The 22687-nt window shown below is 41.3% G+C and overlaps 1 protein-coding gene across 1 annotated transcript in view; it reads right to left on the reverse strand.

Annotated features, from left to right (window-relative positions):
* LOC126416937 (uncharacterized) overlaps positions 1–22687 on the reverse strand; it is a 67278-nt gene that overhangs the window by 14403 nt on the left and 30188 nt on the right. Inside the window, exon 3 of the mRNA XM_050084818.1 lies at positions 4796–4969. Within this exon, the coding sequence (XP_049940775.1) occupies positions 4796–4969 (174 nt within the window). The remainder of the gene's footprint in view (positions 1–4795; positions 4970–22687) is intronic.

The following is a 22687-nucleotide window of genomic DNA, read 5'->3' on the forward strand; positions in this document are numbered from 1 at the left end:
ACCCAGGGACCCAAAAAGAATCTGTCCTAAGATACATGCTCCAGAGACTAAACAAATTACCATGTGACAAAACAACCATGATAAGGAGCTGGACATAATTATGCAGATAGTATAAAATAACAGATACCAGGAATTCCCTGTAAAAAATTGAACAAGAAAATTTATAAAACATAAAAATACAAAAGAGCACACAAATTCAGAAACACACAACATCCACCAAAACACACACACCTCCATCACCACCGCTGCACAACAAGGGCACCACACAGAAACAGAAACACAGAAATAACACATGTACGGTGAAGAACAGGAAGAATGATGTAAACAACAACAAAAAAGTGAGTAACGACAAGAATTAATACTGTTTATAGTAGTAAGTTAAAGTATGAGAACTGTTCATGATCCTAGCAAAGAAAATTGTAAGAGAAAACAAGAAACATATTGTTACAGCGGCCACTGAAGAGGCCCTAGATCAAAGCGAAACGCATTTCGTAATAATAAGACTTGCATAAGACAGTATTTAATCTTTACAACTTGTACAATGCGGAACTCTCAGACCGTCAGAGAATTTGTCTTCAGCAGTGCAGAAAACCATGTAATGTTCCCAACCTACTCAGTGGAAGTGAAACTGCATCTGAGCCACGAAGCTGGCGAGGCATGAATGCGTTTCCCTGAGTTCAAAAGAGTAATACATATGCAGAGACTGCCATTAATATTCGATCACTACATCATTTCTAGCAGTGTGTGTTTCATTTTCACACATAAATTTAAAAACCTAATGTATGTCCAATAAACGAAAAATGTGTTCTCTTAATAAGTAGAAATTGTGGCATGTACTATCTACTCAATAAGACAATATTTTCTTAAATAATATTTCACAGCTTAAATCTGTAGTGTCTTCAATATTCGGTCACCAAATAATTGTTCTTGAATACAGGAGTGATATTGGAACTCAATGCTTTGTGGGATATCTCTTTTTGTTTATAACTACTTTTAAAATGTCTTGCAATTTTCCAACATTTTTGTGACGTTTCTCAAACCCAATTATCATCAATTCGCCTCCACTTTTTTAAGGTCTTCTTTCGAGTTTATTGCACTTCTCATGACCTTTGTGTCGAATTCGTCTCATAAAGTCTGTATTGGATTCACATCTTGTGTGGTGTCTCAATAACTTTAGAACATTAATAAAGAAGTCATTCTTTTACAAGATGTGATGCATGCTTAGAAAAATATCTATGTAGATTTGGTCCCCAATATTTCTGTAATCTCGTCCATATTTACTTTCAGGATGGCGCGATATACCTTTCTCTTTAACGCACTGCCAGTGAAAGTAACCTATCCCACGCTGTATGACGAAATACAAACCCAAACTAAAGTCCTGCCGTATTTTACAGTGGGTTGAAAATCTTTGCCTTCAGTTAGCCTTCTGTATTTCGACACACCATAGTTATACCGCTTCTTGAAAAGAAGTTGAAATCGCTCTGATAAGCAATTACATCATGCCAACATTTGACCGTTTATTGAGTAAATACAGTCGTGGTCTCGTAGAAGTTGTTACTTTTTATTTGTGGAGGACAGATTTCAATCTACTACAGAGGTCATCATCAGATCTACGTACCTTGGTAATAGCAGGAATCGCTGACTTGGAGCAGTCCCACGTGGAACAATGCCAGTACAGATTGCCCTGCTCCATGTCAGGGATTTCTACTACCACCAGCAAAGGAATGTAGATCTAATGATGATTTCCGTAGCAGATCGAAACTGATCATCCTCGAATAAAAAGTAACAACACATACATGACCACGATTATGTTTACTAAATATTTATAATACTATTAGGTGGCTGTTTCCTAGAACAGTGGTCTAAAAAATATTTTATGTGACCGTTTATTGCGGTATTCCCTTGCGAACTGGAGCCTTTTGCCTCGATTAACTTTGTTTATGCCAAAAATTCTTCCTCGCCGCTCTTCTGTTGTACCATTTTCACTCTTAACCCTAGTCGCACCTCTTGCTTGCCAGATTGTTGCAGCAGCTAGAGCTAAATTATAATTATACTTAATAGAGGTGCGTTAAACGTATTTTCAGTTTAGAATATGAACAACCATCAGCTGTATAATGGAATGACGACAATAAAAACATGTACCAGACCGGGACTCGAATCCGGATTTCCCACTTATTACAAGGGGTCGCCTTACCCTTTGGCTACCCGAGCACGACTTACAGCCACACGCAGACTTCCATATTTCGTCAGCTTTGTGTCTGCAACCTGTACTGATTCATCCATTACGTATATTTAACTTGAAAGTCCCTTCCCCATTGTCGGTGGATAAATTCGATATTGCAGTACCTGTGTTATTCCGAATTAGGATGTAATGTTTCTTCGGACATGTACGCACGCACAGGCACTGCAATATGACACTTAATAGACGATTGTGCTCAATCTTCTATATTCCATGGACTAGCAGTATAACTTTGACTGGAACGCTTCACATGGTGAAAAGAGTTCTCAGTGTCCTAACTCCATTTAATTTCCATGCATTCCATTGCCATTTTGTAGACTATGCAGCAGGACATATGATACTGCGTTAATTATGTTAGGGTATTAAACTACAAATTAAAATAAAAACTCTTCCGGCTTGCATATGCTTTCCAAGATCATGTGAGACTGAAATTACATTATCGACATTCCCTCTGTTCAGGACTCTTTTGAGCATGCCTAAGTTTTAATGCTATGCTTTTCCAACTGCAATTATTGGAGGTTACCAAGACGGAGGTGACCGTTAGGTAGGCTCCTCGGTTTGAAAAAAGATGCCAGATGTGAGGGAGTACTTTCCAGGAAGGTGACTGACTGTTGGGACCAGCCGAGTAATGCCAACCTAATAGATCTGCGGAGTTCCCTGTTAGTTCTTTTGTAAGACAGCTATAGCTTTTTGTAGGAACGGCCGTTTTTGGTGGTAATATAAAATTGTGCCTACCCCAAAACTCTTTTGTTTGTTTGCAGCAACTGAGCAGTACTTTTATCAGTGTTCTGGCGCAGTCAACACGTGGAGTCTATGTAGTTGGTGTCCATTACAGACGACCTCGTGGTAGGCGCCATGTTAGCGAGAGTCTGGCTCTAAGGCATCACACTTGGGAGTAGTAGAAGCCTTTGAAAATCGAGTATGACGTTTATAACTCTCCAGATGTAATAGTGCTCTTGACTCACGATATCGGAAAATAACCGCCGGGCGCTGTCTACAAAACGTGGCAATATGCTACAGGCTACATGCTAGGTGGGACGCTATCAGGCTCCACTGTTACCCCTCATTGCTAGTATTTCCCTCACGCTCGTCTCAACCCAATAGTGGCCTCCTGAATATCATTACATCCGCCCCCTGTCCCCGGTAGCTGAATGGTCAGCGTGACGGATTATCAGTCCTCTGGGCCGGGGTTCGATTCCCGGCTGGGTCGGGGAATTTTCTCCGCCCAGGGACTGGGTTTTGTGCTGTCCTCATCATCATCCTTTCACCCTCATCGACTGCAGGTCGCCGAAGTGGCGTCAAATTGAAAGACCGGTACCCGGCGAACGGCCCGCCCGACGTGGGGCCCTAGCCATACGATTAAATAAATAAATACCATTATGTAACCTCTATTTTTAAATGATGCTTGATCACATGAGAAATCTGATATTGAATGCCAGTGCTCTCATTCCTTCCGATTTCAGTGTTTAATATTCGTTTTTCTATTTGTTTGTTCATTTTAAATGCAGAATATATTTCAATTATAAGTCAAATTTGGACTCATCCCGTTGTTATGGTTGTGACATGGCCCTTCTTATTTACTTGTGTCCCATAATTATCTCTGATGAATCAATGATCAAAATGACTGATTCATTTACGTCTGTAATACGATTGAGCCAAATACTTCCAGCGTCACAAGATATGACAGCACGTGTTAGTGGCGGACAGGCGAAATGTCCACCAGAGAGGGAACGATAACAAGTAACCAAGCAGAAACAAACATACCAGACACAGTGCACATTTATACAAGTTATTCACTTATGCTACCGAATGTGAAAGATCCTGTGGTATCATGTATCAACCCCCAGAGGTGTCTTTAAGTTGGGAAGGGAATTGTAAGTTTCCGACTGATACCAATAGCAGTCGAGCGGGGACACGAGGATCCAATGATGCGCACCCACTGAGCTGTGCCTCCAGAGGCTCTGGAATACGGGCGTCCACTGCAGCCACAATGTAGGACAGCCGGTGGCAGCCATAAAGCCAGCTTGCTCTTGGAGCCTCTTCGCTATGTGATGCTAAGCAGACATTGCCTAGCAGATGTGCCTCACATTTGTTGCTATTGTATGAGCTGAACTGTTATTTCTTGCTCCATTATTTGCAGTGAGTCTTCGTACTTTTGGAGAAATACAAGTTAGGAAAATCTTCTGTTTACTGTGTTGACTTGTTCTCTTATCGTTTATGCTCCTGTCCAGCTTTCCTACGACCCCAGTTGGCACGCCACTCTGTAGCCTACCTCCCCATAGCGTTGTGTACGAAGATCCGTTACATCAAGACCGTTCCAAATTAATGAGTTTCAAAAATGTGCTTTTCTTAAGATTTTATGGCGATTCAATGACCCTCAGTTATTTAACAGTTATCTCTCTATTGATCTGGAGTATTTTTGTGCAATTTTTAAACGTAATCATCTGAATGACATGGAAAATCGTTAGAAACAGTGCCTGTTCGTATATTACTGACAGCCTGTGAAGCAGATTATACTTCTGCCTTGAGCGTATCAGTAATGCTGTGTGTACTCACGAGCATGTGCGCCATACAGGTGAGGGGTACGTCTGGCGGCGGCGAGTCGAACGGCGGGCACAGTTCCCCAGCGCGCAGTCCGTTCACCATGTGGTACATGAATTCGTTGCGCAGCTTCAGGTCCTCCAGGGTCTTGTTGCACGATGACAGTTTGTGCAACCACTGCAGAGCCAACTTGCGATCTGAACACACCATAGACTGACAAATCAATGTTGTACCGTCCTGAAATTACGTCTCGAAATAACAATTTGAGTAACAGTATGATAAAAGGTTGACGACAATACTGAATTTCTAACGGGACAAAACAGACAGAAGTCGAACACTGTCGCTTGCCATTAATTAGAAATATAACGTCTCAAACAAGGCCAAATAATATCGGAAACTGGTGAGGATATGGTCAATAGTACTAATTACATTTAATGAAAAACACAATATCGTGTATGTTCTACAGCAGGGCTTCCCAACGTATGGTCCGCGGACCCCTTAGGGGTCCGCCGGCCCTTTCTAAGGGGTCCGCGGCCACCTTTCACCAAATCGTGTAAAATAATGAGTAAAATTATTGAATAAAACTGTGAAAATCAAACTCATCACTATTTTTTTTCCTGTGAGAAACATGTGTATAGCACTCGAAAGTTGGCAATAACATTCGATCTTTGGCAATAATATTTGACAGTCGGCAACACAAACCAAAACATTGGTGCGGCTCCCGCTGTCGGAGGTTCGAGTCCTCCCTCGGGCATGTGTGTGTGTGTGTGTGTGTGTGTGTTGTGCTTAGCGGAAGTTAAACTTAGGTTAATAGTGTGCGAGACTAGGGACTGATGACCTCAGCGGTTAAATCCCATAGACTTTACATACATTTGAACATTTTTCTTCGTATTTCACGAAAAACCACACACACACACACACACACACACACACACACACACACACACGACTGTTACGAAATATGCATGCTCCTTACACAACAGTTGCCAAACAGTGGAAGTGAACAGACCACAGGCGGCAGCTTGTCAACAGCGAACAGTTTGGACGTGACGTCGATTGCTCTTGGAGGAAGGCAGGTCTAACGTGTGAAATGTCAATTACCAAGTAATATTTTTCAGGCTATAGTGTGTTGAACAAAGGGAGTAAATTTACTAGTAAGTGTCTGGATACAGTGGCAATTCAAATTGGATCGTTAATTTCAAGTTGTTTTCATTCATCTCTAAACCAAAGGCTATTGATACTTCGATGGAGGGGGGGGGGGGGGAGGGAAGGGGGGTCATTGGGAACATGGCACTTGCATTAAGAAGCTTTCAGTTCCCATGGGTTTTGCTCTGAAATTTAAAGTTCCTGTGCTCTTGACTGACTAGGGGTCCGCCATGGATTTTCGACTGAAGAAGGGGTCCGCCAGCTGAAAAGGTTGGGAGGCCCTGTTCTACAGTGTGAATTTGTTTTGCTACGCGGCTCTCAGCTTGCAATCTAGTGTCGATACTTTTCATTCTTTACACTAACGTTTGTGCCAACTGTGTCACACAGAAAGATCATACAGAATGAGACCAAACCCAATGGAACGGTGGAACATTATATGAGCAGTTAACGATTAGTTAGGCGTAAAGGCGTACTTTCTTGACAGACCAGAGAAGCCTACTTTACCTGAAGTCTATACAGGTAAGGGGTCATCAAACGAAGCTGAAACGTGAAAGAAAATGCCAGCATGAGTCGTCGACGACAATGAACGCAGTGTGAACGCATGAATTCACATGGGACAGAATGATAGCTGTAAAGGAAATTTACTTGTCATACCATGACGTTTGAGCTTGAATTGCACTAATTTTAAGTACTACGTTAAAGTATATATTTCATCTTGTGAAATTTGTTGTAGATAATCCATTGAAGATCAGAATGAATAATGACACCCATAATTACAACTTTAGAAGAAAATTGGACTGCGTTATTCATAATTACCACAGAAGTGTATGAAAATGCTGCTACCAAAATATTTGATCGCGATATTAAGTGTTTGATCGGCAGAGAAATAAAATTTGAAACAAGTAGAAAAGGTTATTTCCTTGCAACTCTATTCCACAGACGAATTTTTACGTTTTAACTTGGACCTTATTTCGTACAAAAGTGTCACATACTTACTTGTATAAGTATTGTGTAAACTCATTGGTTTCACATTATTACCATCATCATGCTACATGTACCTAACTAACCAACCAATTGACTTAAGTTTGAAACAATGAGCTCGAATGCTTTTCGGACTGAAGGATACCAGTATAGCACAGTAAGGAAAGGGCAAAGCGTGCAGAGACGACTCCATACTGCAATGAATGTATTCTTGTTTAATGATGCTCCTTTGTGCTCAGTGTCATTATTATTGTTATTATTGCTATAACAATAATAGTAATAATAATTATTATTGTTATAGCAACGTGTCCTCCAAATATCCTGTGTGCGATCAGTTGCAGACCAGTCATGAACTCAGCAACTCTAAAAAAAAAAAAAAAAAAAAAAAAAAAAAAAAAAAAAAAAAAAAAAATTAAAAAAAATACATACTTAACACACTCAAAGTGATGTCAGAATACAACTACTTTCAGCTTGAGAATTAATATTATCAGTGAAGCAATAGTCTCCACACAGAGACCTCAGTATCAGCACCCTAGATAGTATGAATAACGACAAAAAAAGTCAGACACCTACATGAAAACTTTACTAACTTAATGTGTCTAGAAAAAATCTAAAAAGAAATAATAGTTAAATTTAATTCAAAAATAAACAAAGTGATCTTTTGGGAATTCTTGCCGAAATACACAATTTACAAATTTTTGGGTATTCAATTGAGCTGACAATTTTACTATCTCTAATCTTTAAGTAAGTTAGTTAATAACTTACTTAGTTAGCTTTATATTTTGTTGATGACTTATAGGATTGACTGTAATGATCTCGAACTAGTCACTTTACATTCACATCATACATTCATATGTAAATGTGGCTACATGCAGACCACTTGCATATTTTTTAATACAGTTGTCAGTAATTCCCATACACCACCTTTTACACATTACAATAACTGAAATTCTTGTACAGGATAGAAGGAATTGTCAAGTAGAGACCCTTCTGCTTTGATTTCACATTTACTTTTGCTATCTGTCAGCATTTTATGTCATTGGGTAAGTGATCAAAAATTTTGACTGCAACAGTGTGCACCCCTTTTTGTGCTTAAGACAACCTTAATGTGGTATAATGAATGTAATTATTCTTCTGATAATGTAATTATGGACATCATTGTTCGTTTTGAGCTGCAGTGGATTATTTGCAAAAAATTTCATGAATATATTGTAAGGCAATAGTCAAAAAGCCACTAAACAGATGTGGAAAGAAGATTGCAGGTGTGCATTACATATTATTTTCACTGCAATTTTTTTCCTGAATATGAGTTATCCTGAAACATTTCCCCTAACATTATTGAATGAAAATATGCGAAATTTGTCAACTTACTGATTTGTCTCTCCCAAACCTTTGCAGTGATTTGAAGTGCAAATATAGCTGAATTAAATTTTTTTTCAGAGATCCAAAGAATGTTTTTTCAGTTTAAATGCTCATTAGAATGGACACCTGAATGTTATGAAGCACCCACCCTATTTATTATTTCCTTGCCATCTGTTACACTTGTCATTGGTGTACTAACTCTAGATGTGTAGAACTGAATAGCTTGTGTCTGTTTGAAATTCAGAGTTGGACCATAAGCATAAAACATTCAGTGACACTTTGAAGAACACTGTTTACCATTTAATCTGTTGCCGTATGTATGCTTGTATTGTATACTTGAATACAACTAGTGCATCCATAAAAATAACTAATTCTGCTTGTTATATTTTAGATTGAAATGTATTACTCATACACGAAATAATAGTGGACCTAAGATTGAGCCTTGTGGAACCCCAAAGTGTTTTCCTTCAATCAGCAGAATCTCCCCCAACTGTATTGGTTGAATTATTAAATATAACTGCTTGCATTCTTTTGGTTAGATATGGCAATATCCAATGCATGGTTATACCCTCAATTACATATAACATCAGTTTATCCAGGGGAAAATCGTGATTCACACTGACATATGCCTTAAATAGGTTACAGAAAATGACATTTGGCGCTTAGTGGTTGTAAAATTTGGTGAGTGCATGTGTAAAGGGCTTGCCCAATTGAGCAACTTTTCTGAAATACAAATTATTATTTATTGAGGATATTATTGTTGCTCAAGTGGTAAATTGTCCTAGAATATGTGACCTTCTCAAATATCTTAGGAAATGATCTCATTAATGACAGGGCTGCTAGTTGTTGACATCTGTCCTATCACCTTTCTAACAGAGTTGTTTAACGATGGCAAAATTCAATCTTTCTAAAAAATGCCCAGAGTGATGCATTTCATGTTTCATCAAAGACGGTGGTTATTATATGAGAACCTCTTCAGTACTTTTTTGGAAATACCATCGAATCCACGTGAAATTTTATTTTTCAGGGAATACGTAAGTTTCTTCATTTCAGAAGGAGAAGTGGGTGAGACATTCAAATGATTGAATTTTATATAAGTTGCTTGTTAACACACTCTTTTGATTCTTCTTGGACCTGTTTTACATCTACATCTACGTACATACTCTGCAAGCCAACGTATGGAATGTGATGGAGGGTAACCTGTATCATTACCAGTCATTTCCTTTCCTGTTACACTCGCTAACAGAGCGAGGGAAAAACGACTAACTGTATGCCCCTGTATATGTCCTATTTTCTCGCATCTTATCTTCATAGTCCCTATGCACAAAGTATGTTGGTGGAAGTAAAATCGTTCTGCAATCAGCTATAAATGCCGATTCTCTAAGTTTTCTCAGTAGTGTTCCTCAAAAAGAATGTGGCCTTCCCCCTGAGGACTCCCTTTTGAGTTCCTGAAATATTTGCATAATATGTGCATGTTGTTTGAAACTACTGGTAACAAATCTGGCAGCCCGCTCGGAACTGCTTCAATGTCTTCCTTTAATCCAACATGGAGAGTACTCCAAGCACTGGGCAGTACTCAAGAATAAGTAGCACTAGCGTCCTATATGCGGTCTCCTTCACAGATGAACCACACTTCCACAAAATTCTTCCAATAAACCTAAGTAGACCTCTCGCCTTCCCTTCCAGACCTCACACGCTAGTTCCACTTCATACTGCTTTGCAACGTTATGCCCAGATGTTTAAACAACGTGACTGTGTCAAACAGGACAGATCGAATATTACAGGTTCGTTTTTCTTACTCATCTGTTTTAAGTTACCTTTTTCTACGTTTAGGACTATCTGCCACTCATCACACCAACTAGAAAATTTGTCCAAATCATATTATATCCTCCTACAGTCATTTAATGACGACACCTTCCCATACATCAGAGCATCAGCATCATCAGTAAACAGCCACAGATTGATGCCCACACCATACACCAGATCATCTGTGTATACAGAAGATAACAGCACTTCTATTACATTTCTGTGCCAACGGCCTTGCCACAGTGGTAACACCAGTTCCCGTCAGATCTCCAAAGTCAAGTGCTGTTGGGCTGGGCCAGCACTTGGATGGGTGACCAGCGCCAAGCGCTGTTGGCAAGCGGGGTACACTCAGCACTTGTGAGGCAAACTGCAGAGCTACTTGATTGAGATATAGCGGCTCTGCTCTCGGAAACTGACATACGGCCAGGAGAGTGGTGTAATGACCACATGCCCCTTCATATCCACGTCAAGTGACTCCTATGAGCTGAGGATGGCACGGCGGCCGGTCGGTACCGTTGGGCCTTCATGGCCTGTTTGGGAGAAGTTTATTACATTTCTGTGGGCAACTCTGACAATACCCTTGTGTCTGATGAACACTTGATGTCGAGAAAAACATACTGGGTACTATTACTTACGAAGTCTTTGAGCCACTCATATATCGAGGAATTTATTCTATACACTGATACCTCCATTAACAGTCTCCAATGGAGCACCATATCAAATGCTTGTCAGAGGTCTCGAAATGTGGAATCTGCCTGTTACTCTTCTTCCATACTTTGCAGGACACCATATGATAGAAGGCCAATCTGAGATTCACAAGAACGATGTTTTCTAAAACCGAGCTGACTTGTGGACAGAAGCGTTCCTGTCTCGAGGAAATTTATTATATTTAAACTGAGAATTGAAGAATTCTGCGGCAAATCAATGTTAAGGATATTGGTCTTTAATTCTGCGGGTCTGTTCTTTTTACCCTTCTTACCTACTCTTCTCACCTACTCTTCTTACCTACTTTTCTTACCTGCTCTTTTTTTCATTCACTTGGAACTTTGTGCTGGGCGAGAGGTTCGCGATAAATGCAAGCTAAGTAAGGGGCCAGTGCCGTAGAGTCCTTTTTGTAAAATCGAACTGGGATTCCATCTGGTCCTGATGACTTACTTGTGTTCAACACTTTCAGGTTTTTCTATACGCCAGGAATGTTATCACTATGTTATCCATATGGGAGTCTGTGTGATGATCAAATGACGGTATGTTTTTATGATTCCCCAGCGTGAACTATTTTTTAAAAACGATATTTAAAACTTTTGCTTTCTTTTGCTACCCCCTATTACCACACAAGACTGGTCAACGAGTGACTGGACAGAAGCCTTAGACCCACTCAGCGACTTTACATAGAATCACAATTTTCTCAGGTTCTCGGCTAGATCTTTTGATGAGGTATGACAGTGGCAGCTGTTGTATGCTCCGTGTATAAAAATTTTCACTTAGACACTAATCTCTGCTAACCTCTACTTGTCATCATTTGCACATTCTCTTTTGAAATGAAAGTGCAACAGCCTTTGCCTGCTCAGAATTATTCTGGATATCTTTGTTAATCCACAGTAGTAGGGTGAAGGCGATCCTACTGCATTTTGTTTGTGCAGATTACCTACAATCAGAGACAAGCATATATTCAAGGTCAAACCTATTGTTCTGTTAACTGGTTTATGAACCCCTCACGCTTCATTTATGACACCCTGGGGATAATACATCCTCCTCCCTGACCCCTCTGGAAAATCCCCACCCTCCCCTCCCCCTTGTTGATACAAGCACACTTTTGATAGCAAGTTGATTGACTAATCTATTAAATCGATCCTTTAATTAAATCTCTCACTCTGGGAAAGCATGTGGCCTTCCCTCCCATTCCCCACTTACCCTCCCCATCTGGAAATTGGTTAGCAAAAGACTCAGTCTGAGCTGGAGAGGAAGGATCTCATGACACAAAATTTAAATCCATGTCAATAATAATAATAATAATAATATATTGATGGATATTCTTTATGTAATCAGTTTGCATGAAATAGGACTCCCCCACACGTGTAGAGCTCACATCTGCCCCATTTCCCACGAGGTATTTACTATAAGCACTGAGGAATGGAATGAAGTGTGGTGTATTAGCCGCCATTTTGGGTCACCTCCTCATGTATCTGCAAGGTGCCGCCACACCCGCAATGTCCTAATTTCAGCTACAAGTAAATGCGCCATTAAGGCTGAGGCAGTTTATAGGCCATGGCAGAATGAAGTATCTCATGCTAGCTGTTCTGCAAAGCAAACTACAGCTCTCCGTCTCTTTGTATGCAACGATCTTTTTTTAAAGTGTATTTCGAGTCACCCTGATACTAGTTTTGTGACATCATTAATTTGTGTGTGTGTGAATTAGCGACAAAATTCCACCTTATATTCCCAAAATCATGATCATGTGACTAGAAATGAATTATTTACTAACTTCAGCAGTATTTCTGTATCGATTCCCTGTCAGGTATTTGCTTTGGAAGGAGGGTGTCTCTCTCACCCTCTAGTAAAAATGGTTCAAATGGCTCTGAGCACTATGGGACTTAACATCGGAGGTCATCAGTCCCCTAGAACTTAGAACAAACCTAACTAGCCTAAGGACTTCACACACACCCATACCCGAGCCAGGATTCGAACCTTCTACAGTAGCGGTCGCGCGGTTCCAGACTGAAGCGCCTAGAACCGCTCGTCACCCTCTAGTATCCGACAGGTTGGTCCATTCAGACAGCCCACTTGAGATAGCGGTGGACGCTGAGAGCAAGTGTGCTCTTGTTCGGAGAGGTATTAGCTCAGTGCTGCTTATGGCGGCCAGCACAGACACCTACGGTGCCATCCTCCAGCACACAAGCCCTCACCACGCTGCTGCACAGACCTGCACAGTGAGGCAGCCGACAGCCATCGTGGGTTCTGGGTTGCATGGCTGGGGCAGCCTGTGAGCATGGCGAGACACAGGGATGCTCTTCAGATGTGTTTAGCAATCTGTGATAGTGTAATTACGTGTTCCCTTACACAATCAGAAAGAAAAATGCGCTACAATTGTTTAAATATTCCACACACTGCAATCGATTTCCTGATAAGTTCTTTAAGTAAACTATATTCCATACACCACCTTGCATTCCGTTAATTTTTTTAATAAAAAAGATCCCACACATTGTCTACATTGTTTAAACAATATTTCATACACTGAAATCGATAAATCAATATTACCAGAAGGGGGAGGGTAGGCAAGGAAAACTAAGTGATTCGATTTAATTAATTAATTAATTAAATTTATACAGTGGTAGGAGGAGGGATATTCATATAACTTCAAGCAGCTCACGAATACTGCAAGTGTCAGAATTGAGCTATTTCCAGCCAATTTTTTTCTATCGATTTAATTAATTAGGCAATCGCTTTGATATCAGAAGGCACGCTGGGTTTCTGAGAGGGTGTTGAGGGTGTGGGTGTGACACAGAAAACTACTTAACCCAACAACAGATTAAGGATGGATTATGCCCATTATGTCATAATCCTTCTAGCAGAAAAATAGGTTTGCCCCTGAGTGTGTTTCCCTTGAATGTATGAAACTCACACTAACAAACTGTACTGATGCCAACTCTTTATCCACTTATCAAGTATACCACAAATAAACTGTATAAAACACACGCCCACTAACAGGTCTGAGCAGATGCATGGTTCTAGAAAAATAACTCCCTTAGTCAATTTTATTGGGACTGTTGCAACAATATGTCTGCTTCCCACAGTGTCCAAAAGTATTGTATCCTGGCCTGCAGACAACTAGTGAGTGATCCTAGCACCACAAGCAACATTGGTGGAAACTCATACAATGTAAGGTTTCACGGCCGGTATTGTCTTCACTTAAAACTTCCGGGCTGATAGGCCGTGGTCGAAGTATAAAACTCTCTCCTGACGTTTCGTCTCCGACTGCGGGAGACATCCTCGGAGGTAAAGCGGCGAACTGCGAAGAGAACTCGACGAAGCGCTGATTATATAGGCAGTACAGAGGGCGCCACAGTCGATCACGTGGCGTCGGCTATGAGATTGTCTCTGGTAATGCCAACATTCTCGATTGAAAGTAATCGATCGTCACACTTGCGGTGCAACGCTGACATCCAAATTTTATCCAGTTTAACACCTTCGTCTTTCCTGTTAAAATTATTACGATGTTTATCAATCTCGATAGCCTCTCTATACAAGCGTGCATAATAATGTGAGGTTTTTGATATGACGCTCGTCTCGCTGAATTTTATTTCCTCATCACCTTCCTGGTAAACATGTTCCGCTACGGCCGATTTATCCGTGTGACCCAGGCGGCAATTCCTCTTATGTTCAACAAGACGGGTGTTCACACTTCTCTTTGTGGTGTCGATGTAAACCTGTCCATAACTACAAGGAATTTTATATACCCCCAGTGAAGCCAAAGGGTCTCGCGCATCTTTTGCCGACCTTAAAAATTCTTTTATTTTTCTGGTGGGTCTGAAAATAGTTTCCACCCCATACTTGCCTAAAACTTTCCCAATGCGGTCTGTGACCCTACTAATGAACGGAAGAATAAAAGAATTTTTAAGGTCGGCAAAAGATGCACGAGACCCTTTGGCTACACCGGGGGTATATAAAATTCCTTGTAGTTGTGGACAGGTTTACATCGTCACCACAAAGAGAAGTGTGAACACCCGTCTTGTTGAACATAAGAGGAATTGCCGCCTGGGTCACACGGATAAATCGGCCGTAGCGGAACATGTTTACCAGGAAGGTGATGAGGAAATAAAATTCAGCGAGACGAGCGTCATATCAAAAACCTCACATTATTATGCACGCTTGTATAGAGAGGCTATCGAGATTGATAAACATCGTAATAATTTTAACAGGAAAGACGAAGGTGTTAAACTGGATAAAATTTGGATGTCAGCGTTGCACCGCAAGTGTGACGATCGATTACTTTCAATCGAGAATGTTGGCATTACCAGAGACAATCTCATAGCCGACGCCACGTGATCGACTGTGGCGCCCTCTGTACTGCCTATATAATCAGCGCTTCGTCGAGTTCTCTTCGCAGTTCGCCGCTTTACCTCCGGGGATGTCTCCCGCAGTCGGAGACGAAACGTCAGGAGAGAGTTTTATACTTCGACCACGGCCTATCAGCCCGGAAGTTTTAAGTGAAGATTGGTGGAAACTTCTGACTGGTGATCACATCACAAAGAGTGATGAGATCCATCTCCATGTGAATAGACAGACAAAAGTAAATCAAGTAATTAACTTTCAAAACCACTCGATATTTATCAGGGTTTATGTATGCAGAGGCATTTGAGAACACAAGCACCCCCCTCCATATACTGCCCCGAACGCACATGATCAGGAAGGCGGCGAAACGCATACTGAGCAGTAGCTCACTACTCACCTGCCCAGAGGGCACCTCAAGGTCGCCACCTGGACGGTCCAGCGACCATAGAGCCGAATTCGACTTCCTTTGATACTTGATACCTGGGAAACCACCTCTACTCTCTTTCTCAAGTGGCTGCTGAGGCATAGCTTTAAGTTCTTCGGAATACCCCCTTGATCTATATGTGGTCATTCATTGTAAGCCAAAAAAATGAAACATGCAGTTCCCAAAGATTTGGAGGTCATCATGACCACTACCTGGAACACCATAACAGAGATCACATAACTGACTGCAATGTGCATCAGCAGTGTGATGAATCAGTGCTCTTGGTCTCTTCAAAAGTGGAACACTGAGACATCTGCTACCCTGCCGCTGTGGGACATGAGTTTAAATGTAGAGGTCTTCCCTTTGGAGAGCTGTTTGGAAATGCTCCTCAGTGCTGCACACTCTTCCACTTTCCATATGTTGGGATGTCTTCCACATTTTTGTCCATTCCTCCATCTTTTATTTCAACCATCCTGTGTGTTGTAAGAGGAACTTACATTACACCAAGCGTTGTCCAGCTGTTTGTGAGAGCCAATGGGTCAAAACATTTTAGTATTGGTTTAGAATTTGACACAAACCTCAGAGTCATGGTAGGAAAAGAACATGTGAGCAAGTGTACAAAGCTGTAGTCATACACTGCTTGGATGTGTTACAGCAAAAAGAAAAAAAAATTAAACTGCTTATGGAAGAACAATACAGGGAACCTCTCTTGAGACTGGTAGTCTGTGGGAAAACAATTTTTCCTACAGCACAAGCAAGAAAACTTCTCACAGGTCTGGGGAAGCGACTTTGTTCACTGACCACCTGCTCCAATGGACCATATATGTGTATTTAATCGGATCACCACATATGTTCTGTATCAATAGACAAACAGTATTGGTTTTCGATATAATGGAAGTGATGCAGTAAAATTTTATCGAATTCTCTACCAGGAGACATCACTGAAGGAGATAAGGACATTACAGGGGGATATTTACAGACAATCATTCGATATCATTGAAATGTAGGTGTTATACTTCTGAATTTCTTTGTGCAATCCACCTACATTCTGCATGGTTACGAATTTCCTGTTGTACGTTAGTATGCTATGTTTTTCGTTTTGAACGCTCTCTACCTGTCAGCCTGCTAACCAATGGAACAGTACTGTTAGAGAATGACGGGACTTCGAGAGAATAAGCAGTGGTCCGTAACTTGGCGGGGGACCTCTCTTATTCATCGAAATCAGGTGGATTAAAATTCAACATATCAAAGACTGGAAGATTCGTTAGAATATGGCAGGAAAGAGATGCTTTGATGAAAGGAAAGTTGAGAGGTGAGCTCTATACCGTTTCTTCTAGGTATTGTGGGCAAACATATTAAAGCTGTCACATACATCCCGCGAAGTGACTGAAATGAGAAAACTAGGGGCTATTACGAAGGTTTCTACAGAGAGATATTCAGCAGCCGAAGCTTCATCTTTTGTTCTGTCGATAAATAAGAGACAGTGAGTTTTGTGTGCCTATAAATGGATGGAGTAACACCTTAGCAGTTAGACTACATTTACATTTACAACTATACATTCACTTAGCAAGCCATCATACAGTGTAAGATATCCTGTATTACTAGTCATTTCCTCTCTTGTTCCCCCGCAATTAGAGCAAGGGAAAAAGACTGTCTTTATGCCTCTATATGAGCGCTAATTTCTCGAATCTGATTTTCATGGTCATTATGTGAAATTCATGTTGGCATCAGTAGAAACGTCCTGCAGTCAGCATCAAATGTCGGTTTCTAAATTTTCTCAATAGTGTTTCTTGAAAAGAACATCGTCTTCCCTCCAGGGATTCACATGGCGGTTGTAATCCAACTGCAGAAAAAAGTTACCATGTAAAGCGACTCTCATGATCAATTTAATTAATTAGTCAATCAATTTGATATCAATGACATGCCGCCAGGTGGGTGGAAACGGAAGCGAGAGTACCACAGACGCCAACTTCTGCACCGCAGTCGCTGTACCGTCCATGTGGCTACGCTCGAGACGCCCTCTGGGTGGATGAATAGTGAACTACTGCTCATAATGCCTTCGTGATCATATGTCTTGTGGGAAACAAGTGGAGGAGGGTGCTTATGTTCTCAAACGTCTCTGTATACAGGGCCTTCGATATATGGCGACTGTTTTTGAAGTAAAGTTACTTGATTTGCTTTCAGAATTACGGAGAACAGCATCAGCCATCTTTTCCTTTCAGGCTTTATTAAAACTAATCTAGATTTCGGTTAGATACTAGACATTATAAATGCTGAAAGAATACAAGAAATACTTATTCAGGTGATAGTACAAAAAATTACAACTCGTGGGATAACCTATGTCGCTTGTCCATTAGATTACCTACCGGTATTTCAGAGTTTCTGTACATGTCCTAGGATCTCAGTCCCCTGTTGTTCGGGCTCTTGTCATAGTTCATTCAAGATTACTGTATAATGAAGGTAGGCTTTGCAGCAGCCTCTATATGAACTACATAATGCATAACATTCCTAGTAAAGCAGTGCTGGTCTCTAATAAAACTTAAAATTTGCATAGAAATAACACAAAATAAAATAAAAGCACAATTATTGACTTTGCTGTCTGACTTCCTCCCACATTTAATTGTTAACATTGTATGATGAAAAAAATCCAGATTCGCTCTGTGTGAGCTATTTGGTTTGTTATTCTTTAAAAACACAGAGGTAACTTCAGATTCATAAAATCTTTTAAAATATTTACAAACTATCGATCATGCTGATGTGTGGCGCCATCTATGAACTATTCAGTAAGTAAGAGGAACCAAATTCCCCATCGGCCCGATTAAATGTAGAGAAAATAGCACAAAAGCAAAACTATTGAAATCAAATCAATTCTAATAGTCGCAGCATTCATCATAAGCCTCCTAGTGTTTTGTAAATATTTTAAAAGATTTTATGAATCTGACTTTACCTCTGTGTTTTTATAGAGTAACAAACCAATTGGTTCGCAAGGAGCGAATCTGGAACGTTTAACATCATTTAATGTTAACTGTTAAATGTGGCAATAAGTCAGACAGTAACGTCAATAATTTTACTTGTGTTTTATTTTGTGTTATTTCTATGCAAATTTCAAGTTTTATTGGAGACCAGAAGCGCTTTTCCACGCATTACATAGTTTATACAAAGGGCGCCATACAGCTAACCGCTGTGTTCTCTGCAAAGCCTACCTTCATTATTCAGTAGTCTTGAGTGAACTGTGACATGAGCCCGAACAACAGGCGATTGACGTACTAGGACATATAAAAAACAGTGACATTCTCGTACGTTATCTAACGTACAAGCGATATAGGTTATACCACGACTTGTAATTTTTTGTGCTGTCGCCTGAGTATGTAGTTCTTGTATTTTTTAGCACTGATAATGGCTAGTTACTAGCTGAAATCTGGATTTGCTTTGATAAAGCCTCAAAGGAAAGGACGACTGATTGCTGCTCTCCATCATTCTGAAAGTTAAGGATATTGGTGTATAATTTTGCGGGTCCGTTCTTTTACCCGTCTTGTATTCTGGAGACACCTGCACTATCTTCAGTCGCTTGGGACTCTGTGCTGGGTGAGAGATTCGCGATAAATGCAAGCTGGGTGAGGGGTCAGTGCCGTAGAGTACTCTTCGTAAAACCGAACTGGGATTCCATCGTGACCTAGCTATTTATTTCCTTTAAAATCTTTCACTTGTTTCTCTATGCCAGGGATGCATATTACTATGTCGTCTACGGGAATCTGTCCGATGCTCAAATGATGCTATGTTTATATGATTCTCCTACTTGAACGATTTCTTGGACATTAGATTTAAAACTTCTGCTTTCATTTTGCTGTCTACAACTGGAGACAGAATGGAAGCCTTAGACCCGCTTAGACATTTTAATCGGGACTAGAATTTTCTCAGGTTCTCTGACAGATCTTTTGCTAAGGTGTGATGGTGATAGTTGTTGTACGCTTCGCGCATAGATTTTTCACAGAGGCGCGAATCTCTTCTAACCTTTGCTTGTCGTCATTCGTGCGTTCTTTTTTGAAGCAACAGCCTCTGCTTTCTCAGTACCTTCCAAATTTCGTTATTAAGCCATGGTAGGTATTTTCCATCCATAGCCAATTACTAGTCACGTAACTCTCCAGATTACGGTTCACAATCTGCTTGAACTTTGCCCATAATCCCTTCCATTTTACTTGAAATAAGCGACGTCAAGTCACTCTCTAAGTGAGATGCTAACAACTGCTTATCTGTTCTATCTAGCCTAAACACTCTCGTAGCCTTCTAGACTGATTTATTGACTTTCGTAATCATAAATGCTACAATGACATCATGATCGCTAATCCCCATTTCTATACTGACATTGTCGGTAACATCCAGCCTATATGTAGCTACTGGATCTTAACTATTTCCATTACGTGTGGGCTGCCGAGCAAGCTCCTCAAGGCGCTTTTCAGGAAACGTGTTCAAAAGGATTTCGCACGACTGAATGTCTGTACGCACCGCAGTGAATCCATCCCAGTCTGTACTTGGTAGGTTAAAGTTGCCTGCAACTAGTAGTGCATGATCTGGATATTTAAGCGCTCCTGGCCGTAGACTTCCTATGGATGACTCTAGAGCTGTCACAGTGGAATAGGGTGGCCGATGAAAACATACAACAATTAACTTGGTTTCACCTACACTTGTTTACACGACCAGATAACTTCACTGTCGCACTCCACTTCCACCTCAATAGAGACATTTTTATCAACTGCAATAAAGACTCTCCCTCCTATGGCTTCTAATCTGTCTCTCCAAGATACGTTCCACGACTCACTGAATATCTCAGAGACTTCCACTTCAGGTCTCAGCCAGCTCTTGATTCCGAGAACAATTTGAGCTCGGGAACTTTCCTGGGGGGCAGTAAATTCCGGAATTTTGTTATAAATACTTCGACAGTTTACTGATAAAATTTTTACAGTCGAAGTCTCTTTACTCTGAACTCAGTCTTACTTCCCTTGCTGCATATCGACCGGCGAAAGTCCATCAGAGTACCTCAAACTATCATCTAGCTATAGCAACTGTCATGTGCACTCCACAAGTACTCTGCTACCCGAGTAGCTGCTTCCTTTGTGTAGTGCACCCCATGCCAATCAATGGGAGTCCTACAAATCCCCACCTGATAACGCAGGTCTAGACATCTGCAGTCAAGACCGTCACAGAGTCGACGAAGCCTTTCGCTGAGACCTTCCATTCGGCTCCAAACCAAAGGTCCCTGATCAACTCTGGAAACAATGGTTCAAAAATGGTTCAAATGGCTCTGAGCACTATGGGACTTAACTTCTAAGGTCATCAGTCCCCTAGAACTTAGAACTACTTAAACCTAACTAACCTAAGGACATCACATACATCCATGCCCGAGGCAGGATTCGAACCTGCGACCGTATCGGTCGCACGGTTCCAAACTGTAGCGCCTAGAACCGCTCCGCCACCCCGGCCGGCCTGGAAACAATGCTGCAAATTGTGAGCTCTGGTTGCACCCTGCTTGCAGTCTTCACCACCTCCACCAGCCACCTGTATAAAGTGAGGATGAGCCGGCCGCGGTGGCCGAGCGGTTCTAGGCGCTTCAGTCCGGAAACGTGCGACTGCTACGGTCGCAGGTTCGAATCCTGCCTCGCCCATGGGTGTGTGTGATGTTCTTAGGTTAATTAGGTTTAAGTAGTTCTAATTTCTAGGGCACTGATGACCTCATATGTTAAGTCCCATAGTGCTCAGAGCCATTTTAACCATCTCAAAGTGAGGATGGCCTTAGAAACCATACTACAGACTTCTTTGGTGCTGACGTGAACCACACCTTGCAGACGACTGCAACTTGCATGCTCGATAGCCGCAGGGAGGGCCGACTTCACATCTCGGATGAAGCCTCCTGGGAGACAAACCAAGTGCACGTTGGCGTTCTTTCCGGCCCTGAACGCTATCAGTTCAGGGGACTCCGTAACACGTCTAACTTTGTAACTCCCAATAACTAGTAAACCCCTCTCCCCCATGGGCCTACTCGAAGGCTGCTAAAGCAGCGGTCACATGTCGTCTCACAGGGTGAAAGGCCAGTCTCCACATTGGCCCTCAGTATCGAGCGACGGAAACGCATTGCCACTCACAGCTCACCCTGTGGTGAAGGCATATCCATATGAGGTGTCTCGGCAGCAGAGCCTGTGGGTGAAACAAGCTTCACCTGAGGTGTTCCACGTGACATGCCAGACTCACTGCTACAGCTAAACCCTGAGGCACCAGTCTGAAGGTGACTGACTGTAGCCAAAGGGTCTTCAGCTATTTGCGAACTGCAGCCATCCCATCCTGCATCTGTACACATTATGCACAGATCCCAACCATCCTAGTAAGTCTAACTGAGGAAGTAAACTATAAAAGTAGACAGAATCCAAGATATGCAACTTGCTAACCTCCTGATGTGTCAGCAATGGACACTGATACATTAATAAACCATGTTGCTGCCTGTTCAGTGAACAACTACTGCACTACAGACTGAATGAATTTACCATTACAGATCGCAAGGTTAATCCTCTTAAACACAACAGCATTCGCGAAATTTAATAAATGTGTTTCGAGGAAAAGACGAAAAAGATAGACACTTAACATGCCTCTCTGTAGATGTCAAAAAAAAGTGGCGGAACCTAATGCTTTGTTTAGGACTGCGACATAAAAGGAGGCTGACATCGGATCTGTGGTCGGTGGTATTTAGTATCATGGTCGCAGTTCGTTACATTTCTCAATGCTTACAGTTATTACATCATGGGAAGTGCGGGAAAACGTGAGATGTATCCAGGTGGGGGAGCCCTGTGTACCACAAACTGATTTAATAAAGAATAAGCGTCAATATATTATTAGTACTGACACTGATTTGAATTTCGTCTCATGAGATCATTCCTCTCCAGTAAAGACTGAGTCTTTTCCCTACCAATTTCCAGATGGGGGCGGAGAAGTTGGGGAGGGGAGGTCTGGAGATTTCCCAGATGGGGAGAGATTACTTAATTAATCAACTTTATTAATTAGTCAATTAATTTTATATCAACAGTGTACTTGTACTGAGGAATGGGGTGGGGATTTCCCAGAGGAGTGCGGGAGGAGGAGTTGGAGGGCAAGGT

The sequence above is a fragment of the Schistocerca serialis genome, chromosome 8 (genome assembly GCF_023864345.2).
Source record: "Schistocerca serialis cubense isolate TAMUIC-IGC-003099 chromosome 8, iqSchSeri2.2, whole genome shotgun sequence".
Taxonomy (NCBI): Eukaryota; Metazoa; Arthropoda; class Insecta; order Orthoptera; family Acrididae; genus Schistocerca; species Schistocerca serialis.